Genomic DNA, 8,965 nt, shown 5'->3' on the forward strand with positions numbered 1-8,965 from the left:
CATCCTATCAATGATAAAAGAAAACTAGGCAGCTGCAATTTCAGGTCAAGCTCACATTAGATGCTGTCCTGATAAATGAATTAGGATTTCCTTTACAAGTGTTCTTTACCCACACCATCATAACAAAAAACATCCTGCCTGGAAGTTCCTGTGCAAGCCTAGACTGTAGCATGTTCCCAGCGATCAGGCAGTCTAATCCCAGCGAAGAGGAAGGACAATGGGACTTTACTGGGTTGTTGAGCTGCACAAGAACATCTTGAAAGCTCCAAAACAGGAAGACTGTCACTTTTCTCTTTTAGGAAATACCTTATTTCTCTTTTGAAATACCTGAATTTAAAACAACCAAAGGCGTATTTTGCACACATTCTTTTTAAAAATGCCTTTATGCATTATTTTCTTAAGTTTGTTTTGAAGGCTTTATCTGTGTAAAAACAATGACCTTTGGAAAGGCAGTGCATACTGTACCCACTGCGTATGTTTATGTGTGCTTCAGACAGCAAAGAACAAACAACACACTGCAGCTTCCATTGTTGGTTTGGCAAAAAGTTAGTGATAAAAAAAGCCAAAAGTTAGTGATAAATTTAATTGCAAATGTGGTATGACAGGGTGTAATGAGGTGGTCAAAGCAGACTACAGTGAGTTCTGTGGAAATTTCCCCCTCATGTTTATGTAAGTGAATGTGGTGCATTATCTGGTTATTTACTGGTTAGTGTTTGTGCTGTGTCAGCGCTGGAAATCGGTTTCGACACTCTTATTCTGAAATATTTAAACCCATTGTTTTTTTTTTCTGTATCACCAAACGTGTGGCAAAGGAAAATAAATGTAATACCATGAGACTTTAATTAATGTAACATGTCAGTTTGTTAAAGCAATTTCTTCTCTGGATTCTTGGTAGATTGTGGAATTTTGCCTATTTGAAATGCTGTCATTGTCAATGCTCTGTACTGTTTAAAGGTCTGTTTAAATAAACCCATGTTAACAAGATCTGCTCTTATTTCTTTAACAGGGTCATGAATTTTCTTGCAGAGAAACTCCAAGGTACAACCAAGAATGTCCATAAACCTCCTTGGCACAGCACTGAAATTGTTTTTACTCCCCAGTGGCAGTGTGGCACAGTGGTTAAGGAGCAGGACTTGAGCCTGAAAAGTTGCCAGTTCAATTCCCCGCTGGGCCCTGCTGTTACCCTTGGGCAAGGTACTTAACCCACAGTTGCCTCAGTAAATATCCATAACATTGTTAAAAAAAAAAAAAAACTGTAACTGATGTAAGTTGCTCTGGATGAGAGCATCTGCTAAATGCCAATAATGTAAATGGGTATTCCACTATAAATCCTGACTATTTCATTACTCAACCCCTATGTCCTCACAACTGCACTTTAAAGATGGTCACACATTTTGTAAGAGCCTACAAATGCACCACACAATATATTCAGTGGACAGCCAGGAGAAGACTGTTAAAAATATGTCTAAATGAATTGCATTTGGCCAGTATTTGACTTTATATAAGCTATGTCCACTAAATTCACTCCAGCTGCAGCAAGGGGGTGGAGTGCAGCCCCCCGGTGCTGAAGAGCTGACAGTTTTATACAATCTTGGCACGGAATGTCACGAATGCATATTTATTTTCTCAAACGTGCATCGGTTTCTGCTCTAAGCTTCCTATGGAAATTCCTGTGTGGGATACAGCAGAAACTTAGCACGGGGACGTGCATTCCGGACTTCCCTCTGAACTTTCATGACTTGCGAGTTTACTTCACCGCGCAGTTTTCGTTTCTCCAATACCTAAACCACACCTCTTGGTTCTCTTTCGTTGAGGTTATAAAACGCGTCATGTGTTTCTTCTTGTAATACAAAGGTGCAAAATTCTGAACTATTTAGTTGTTAGAGTAACTTGGTATTATATGGTGGGAAAACGGGAGAAAATGCTTTGTCTGTGCGCTTTGGTGTATCTTTATGCCGTTTGTGTGAGCGACGGTTTTCCAGCGGGGAGCTTGGACGGATCAGTAAACGACCGGCCCATTATTGGTAAGGAACTGCATGAAAAATAACACCGTAAGCAAATTAACACAACCAGAAAATCCTTTTGTGATGAAAAATGGTCTGTTTCGAATGTTTGTGTTTTTACAATTGGAGAAAATGTAGTAACAGTTAACAGATGTGGTTGTCCTTTGAATTTCTACGGTCCTAAAATAGCTAAACGAGTGGAAAATTTAATGTTTAGATGATGTGCTCACAATAATTAGAGGCATGAATTTGTTAAATCTGTCAACAGGGATTTTGACTCAAGAAGTGGTAGATGATGATATGATGCGATTTGGAAAGACTTTCATCCCCGCCTCCTACGTGAAAGACGTGGAGTCAGGGGGAAGCAGGGTGATGCCAATCAGGTAAGACAGCAATTCTCATGCCAGTAATCTCACTTTTGAATGGGGAAATAGGCATCTAAAAATGGATACGCTATGGACACGCTGTCGCGGTATGTGTACCTGAAGAGTTGAGCCAGCTCCTTTATGTGAACGATGGGAGCCGGTTCCCGTCTGAGAGCCGATTTATTATTTTTTTCTTGCTTTTTTGTTGTTAATTAATACAAGACAAAATAATAGGATGATCTTTTTGCCACACTGCTCGGCCATGGGCACTCCATGCGGACCAGATGCACTGTGTTTAGTGTTTGTGGCGAAACGCATTTACAACGTTCAATATAAATAAAACGTTCAATACACATGTGTAATAGTGTTTGATGTTTTTACATGAATGTTTTTATACCAAACATAATGTAAAATAATGGTATTATAAGGTTTAGTAGAATTACATTGAATAATTTAAGTGACATGCGTGTACACATGCCAATCAAAGGTCAAAACATTGCTAAATTTGGCTGAATTATAAAAGCCAGAAGTGGTACATGAAGAACCCTTTGGGAGCCGAAAGAGCCGGCTCGTGTTGCTGAGCTGAGCCAAATGATCTGGCTCACTAAAAAGAGCCAAAATTCCCATCACTAGTTCCCCAGAACCTGTAGGTGTCCTCCTACACCTAATAAGCGCCACCTTATCACTGCAAAACATCAGTGAAGTCTAGTGCAGCTTTGCTCTGACAGTTGGGCACTGTGTGTGTGTGTTATGCTCATTGTGCCATTGTCACACTTATGCTCTTGTGCTTGTTTCCTCCGTGGTATGTATTTATAATGTATCTTGCAATGACAGCCTCGTAGGTTGCTTTGGTTAAGAGTGTCTGCTCACTAAATACATAATACCTAATGTTCATGGCAATGGTGACCAATCCTTTGTCAACCAAGGCACCTCTAAATGCTTGTAATTCCTGAAGGTACACAAAATCACATTACATTTTCATGTTCCTGTAATGTAATTAATGCAATCCTACTACAGCATCCCTTCCCACACACCAGATGTTTTTATCAATAATTATAAAACAATACAGTAAAACACACGTGGCATTGTTCATTTTGGCAATGGTGTCATTTGGGGGGTTTGGGAATTGTGGTTCTGGAAAACATTTTAGAGAGTTTGTTTACAGTTTTGAGACACACTGTTTTATAAAATGCATGCATACATTGTCCAAATGTAAATTTTCTCCTGGAATTTAGATCTGTTGACATAACCTGTATTTCGGTGGTATTTGCTGAAAATGTTAAGATGTTTTTGCTCAAAGTTATGTATCTTTTATTCAGACTGAATCAGACCCTGCCTGAGTATGAGAAGATCTTCAAATCAATTAATGGGTACGTGCTCATACAAAATGAAACCATGAAACCAAACATAATGTAATAGTTATGCTTGAGTAACAACTCATTTCCTGCTTTTATCCAGGGCTTCTCAAAAATGGCATAGGTATATATTCATTATATTCTTATCTGAATTATGACGTATATGTTTAAACTAAATTCTTAGATGGCTAAATGTAAACATGTTTTAGATTACTTTCTACTGTTAATAGAGACATGAGGGGGCCCACTATGAAAAACATGCCAACCTTTGTGCAGCATGCCGTGCCTGTAATAATTTGGCATGTAGAGCAAATATAATCATGGCCAACTGTCATCAGGGTTACAACAGTTTCACCACTAAGCAGTGGCAGATTCCTCAAGGAGACTTGCACAATTTCTTTTATAGCTTGTAGCAATCACGCTAACATATAGACTCCACAGGGTGCAAGAACGAGGCGTGACTAATTAGGGTGATCAGTAGGCCATGCAGACAGTGTGTGGGTGGCGCCTTTCAATCACTGCCTTCTATGGAGCCGATCGTGTCAGAACCTGATCTGTCAGGATCCCTATGACAATGACAAACTGCAGAACAAAATGTCGTCTATAAGGCGTGCCCTGAGCCGTGGCAGGGGGAGGGAGCAGGGCTCGGAGGGGTGAGAGTGACTCACTACCCCTTCCTTTCCCCCAGCATGATGTTCATCGGGGGTGCTGCAGATCTGGAGACCTCAGACTATGCCAGGGCTGCAAAGGCTTTCTACAGGTTGGCTGTGGAGGTGAGCATACCTGACCAAGGCTGACACAAGCCTGTTTCAAAGGGTTCACATTCCTGTACTGCAACAGATCTTATGATTTTTTAAACCGGTTTGGTAGAGCGACAGTTGTTAGTCTCTGACTTGCTTCCTCCCACATATACAAGTCCATTGGCTTAAATTTTGCTTGTAGAGAGCAGAGTGAATCTGTTATATTACCACCAAACTCTTACTTGAAAAAAGAAGAAGCCTGGCATACAGGTATCCTGATGTCAGTTGATATATAGATGAAAGAATTTACTGGAAAACCTTGAAAAAATCTTTTCCAACATGTTTGGCATGTTAAAAGATGTTTTTCTTTCTTTTACTTTACAACACATACAGAAAACAGAATAATGAGCAGTGCAGCCCTTTAGTTCAAAAGTACTACAGCTTGTAAGACCCATGCCCTGTTGTGATTTTGCTTTGTCCAGTCAAACGATGCAGGAGACTACTTTCCCTTGTGGGGGACATGCATGGGGTTCCAGCTGCTAACTGTTCTGGTGGCAGGAGAGAACCTTCTGAGCAACACCACAGCAGAGAATGTTGCCTTTCCTCTCAACCTCACTGTAGGTATGCCACTGTATTATTCCTGCAGACCGCTCCAGCAACAGGCAAACAGCATCATCATTGAACAGCATCATTTCAATGTTGGCCAGCCTTGGGTTTCAAGCTTAGAACTCAGAGGCTTTGTTTACTGGTTTTCAGGAACTTTAATTTGTGAAAAATAAAATGATTTTGGAAACCTGATTTCCCTGGTAAATAAATAGCTCCCGTTAACCTCCAGAGGGCAGCAGCTGTCTGCTAATAGTGTATGGTTTTGTCTGTACAGATGCAATTTGGAAACAATTAAGTCACCCAGTAACGGAGATTTGAGGAATCTGATGGAAGCTATTAGGAGCACTTATGAAATTCTTGCAACTCTTGCTGCCAGTGATTTGCAACTCTGTACTCTATATTCACTTAACAATGTTTAACATCTAAGGGATAGGAAATGAGCTCTCAGTATGATGTATAAAATCCCTTAGGGCTCTACAGTTGTCTCATGTGGTTTAAGCTTTCATTGTCTTTTACTCTCCTTTACAGATCATTATATCCATTCATAATTTTAATACTATGGAACAATTCCCAGATCTGTCCTGTCCTATGTGGCCTTAATCAGCTTTATCAAATCTTTGATACACTGATCATAATTTATTTCTATTTTCCGATTGTAAAGTCTTCTGGGACAAATTCCTTGTAATGTGCTGTATCAAGCAAAATTTGATAACCTGAATGTGATTGATATATAGGAAAATCAGATCACAACCTGACTGTATTATACTACAGTCCATCCCCCTCCATTGTGATTAAGGGACACGAGTTCTAAGGCCACAATATCCCACTGGAGGATTTTACTATTAACCAGATTAATGACTATTCAGTTCCCCACACTTCTTCAGAATTGCCCATGTATAAAAAAATAAACCCAAAGGCATGCTGGTAAAGTGTCATTTTATTATAGTTAGAGCTGTAGGCTATATACTGCATTGCATACTGTGTGCTAGATATACTGTAAGCATAGAATGTAATGCGGACTTATTCAATAATATTCCGACCTTTACTTCATCAGAAGCTACATCCAGTCGCATGTTTGAGAGTTTTCCCACTGATCTGATGAAGGCTCTGTCCCAAGAAGACCTGACGGGAAATTTCCATCATTATGGAGTCACTGAGAAGGTATCCCCAACCCCTTGCTCAGCCAGTATATGGACAAAGCAACAAACTGGTTCATCCTCACATATACTTAAAGCTTTTGTACATAAAAATAGCTGGTGATGGGTATGTTTTGTTGAGAGCCATCCTCAGCATCCATGCACTGTTTCACTGAAAACATTTCGTAAAGCGGAGGATAACTTGCAGCCATGTGTGTAACTGCAGGTCATGCAATTGATTCATTGAACGATTCAACAAATAAAACTCTCAGCTTTAAGAGACACTTAAAATGCAAGTAGGTGGTATTATACAGGTTGCTAGAAAACACAGTCGTGTTCACATTTATAGATTTCATATGCTCACGCATTTCATGAATTATAGATATAGAGAAGACCTGCTATTAAAACATTTTGCTAGGATTGTTAGTTAAATCTCGGAGTCACTCAGCTGTTGAGTTGCAGTTCATTTGTACTGTGCACCTGAAAGCAAAGTTTAGATAAACCTAAGATGGGTTTGTGGTGGGAAATTAGAGTAGGAATTGAGGCCAGAAGACGGGGCAAACCCAGTGAAAGGAAACTTGGGCTCCAGGTGTTGGGGTGAGACAGGCTAGCCGTTTTGATCGGTATTAAAATTTAGCACAGCACTCATTGCACGCCCCTAGCAGGAAATCTGTAGTGCAGCTGGACCCCCTGACTTCACTCAGCTTACTGTTTCAAACAATCAGCAAAAATTACATCACTTGCCTTGCAACCAGGGTGCATAGCTTTTAGACGCTAGAGGAAATTGTGTCACCGAAAAATGTGTTTGCTGATTGTCTCTTGCTACAATGCCAGCTTCCTATTGCTCTATGTGCTTTGAGTAAGGTCATCTTACTCCGATGCAGATGGTTGGGATTTGTAATGGCCTACACTTGTTTTATACACTGATGGTAGTGATGGCCTTGACAAGGACTTTGATGTGAGAGAACTGCAACTGCCTTTGATTTTTGTCCAATGATTTCCATAAAAATATTTCATTTCTTTAAATAATGTGTCCCCATTTAATGATAGCACTGGGGAATGTCTGTGTTGTTTATTCTTTGACTCATTTTTTAAGATTTTGTTATTCTGTGTATTTGTGAAATACCTGGCCTTGGTTTAAGATGTGATATTTTGTTTTCTTGTGCAGACATTCAGAGGAAATGAGAAACTGCAACAATTCTTTTCTGTCCTGTCAACAAACATAGCAGAAAATGGTGTTGAGTTTGTTTCCACCATTGAAGGTAATAGTTTTCCAACCAATGGCCATATTTTTAAAATGATATGATCACTAATCATATTAGTATCTGAAAAAATAGCATATGGATCTTCCATTGAACCCTGTGCAGATTTTATTTGATTATTTCCATTACAAATTTAGAAAGCATAATGTGTGTGTTATAATATCTGTTGTAAGACAACTATCATGTTATTGTCCTGTTTTACTAAGGAAGGAAATACCCATTCTATGGAGTACAGTGGCACCCTGAGGTGAACCGTTTTCAATGGGATCCTGACATGCAGTTCCCCCACTCCCAGAATGCTGTGCGCGTGTCATCATTACTGTCAGAATTTTTTATCAATGAAGGTAAATGGTGGACATTTGCTGGAAAAGGAAAAATGCATTCACATTGCCCATCGACTTGATTTAACAATTGTGTTGTGCAAACTACTCATGTACTGCCATTTCATACAAATAAGCATATGTGATACCGTGCTCATGCTGTGCTCATATGAATATTATAAATAACGATGGTTGTTTGGTGTTGTCCAATATGTGCATGTTTCCAGTGCATGTTTTTGCTCATGCTATCCATTTAAAAATGCATCAGAGCTTGTAAAAGCAATGCGCATTATACAACTTACATCACAAATATGACTGACACTTATGACTGTCTGGTATTGTTTGCAGCCAAGAAGAGTCTGCACCACTTTTTCAAGCCTGAGGAGGAGGAAGCAGCACTAATATACAACTACACCCCTGTGTATGTCGGCAATTTCAGTGGATATGAGCAGTGTTATTTTTTCTGAAACACAGAGGACCCCCTTTTCTATAAATTTTGCTCAGGGACTTTTTATTTCTGGGGCAAAATTACATGGAATACTCAAATGTGTTCTGGAGTTGAGAGGTCACACCTAAAGTGAAGGCTGGTGGCCTCTTCTGGAAGACACTTGTAGGTGAACTGCCAGCACCAGGCTCATGGGGATGCCAGTTCACCTACAATATGGTGATCACTACTTCACCATATTCTTTTTATCTACCAATGCTCAATAAATAAAAAAGACAACATATTTGCTGGTTAATTCACAGTATTATACCACTTACATTTCTATTTTTTTGGATATTTACGTATGTTCTTATATTTTTTTCTAATACACACACGCACACACAGGTGAGACACACATGTATACACTTTAATAATTAGTAATTATTAATAATGTAATATTACATTATGTGTCTGTAGGGGCAAAGACTTTTCTCAGATAGACTGCTCTCCATTATATTGTTTTATGTTTTTCATAATAACAGATCTTTTGTGTACAGATGTTCCTTTGTTTTCAGCATGGCCACATTTGTCTTTAATGAACTGTAGAAAATCACTAAAAGTGTTATGAGAACATTTTTAAAAGGAATCAATTAAATGGTATGATCCACTGAATTTACTGGAAGTACTCTCATTTACCAATCCACAATCTGATATAAAATATCAGATTATTATAGGATGTTAATTAAATAATTGT

General features: G+C 39.1%; 1 protein-coding gene across 1 annotated transcript; it reads left to right on the plus strand.

Annotated features, from left to right (window-relative positions):
* The first annotated feature begins 1,781 nt into the window (after positions 1-1,781).
* Positions 1,782-8,609, plus strand: LOC118776909 (gamma-glutamyl hydrolase). Its single transcript, XM_036527545.1, has 9 exons — positions 1,782-2,024; positions 2,272-2,386; positions 3,688-3,738; positions 4,412-4,496; positions 4,946-5,084; positions 6,124-6,230; positions 7,374-7,467; positions 7,674-7,811; positions 8,136-8,609. Exons 1-9 carry the CDS (start codon positions 1,901-1,903, stop codon positions 8,252-8,254), a joined length of 972 nt encoding a protein of 323 aa, XP_036383438.1. The 5' UTR covers positions 1,782-1,900; the 3' UTR covers positions 8,255-8,609.
* Positions 8,610-8,965: the final 356 nt, after the last annotated feature.

The sequence above is a fragment of the Megalops cyprinoides genome, chromosome 4 (assembly GCF_013368585.1).
Source record: "Megalops cyprinoides isolate fMegCyp1 chromosome 4, fMegCyp1.pri, whole genome shotgun sequence".
Classification (NCBI taxonomy): Eukaryota; Metazoa; Chordata; class Actinopteri; order Elopiformes; family Megalopidae; genus Megalops; species Megalops cyprinoides.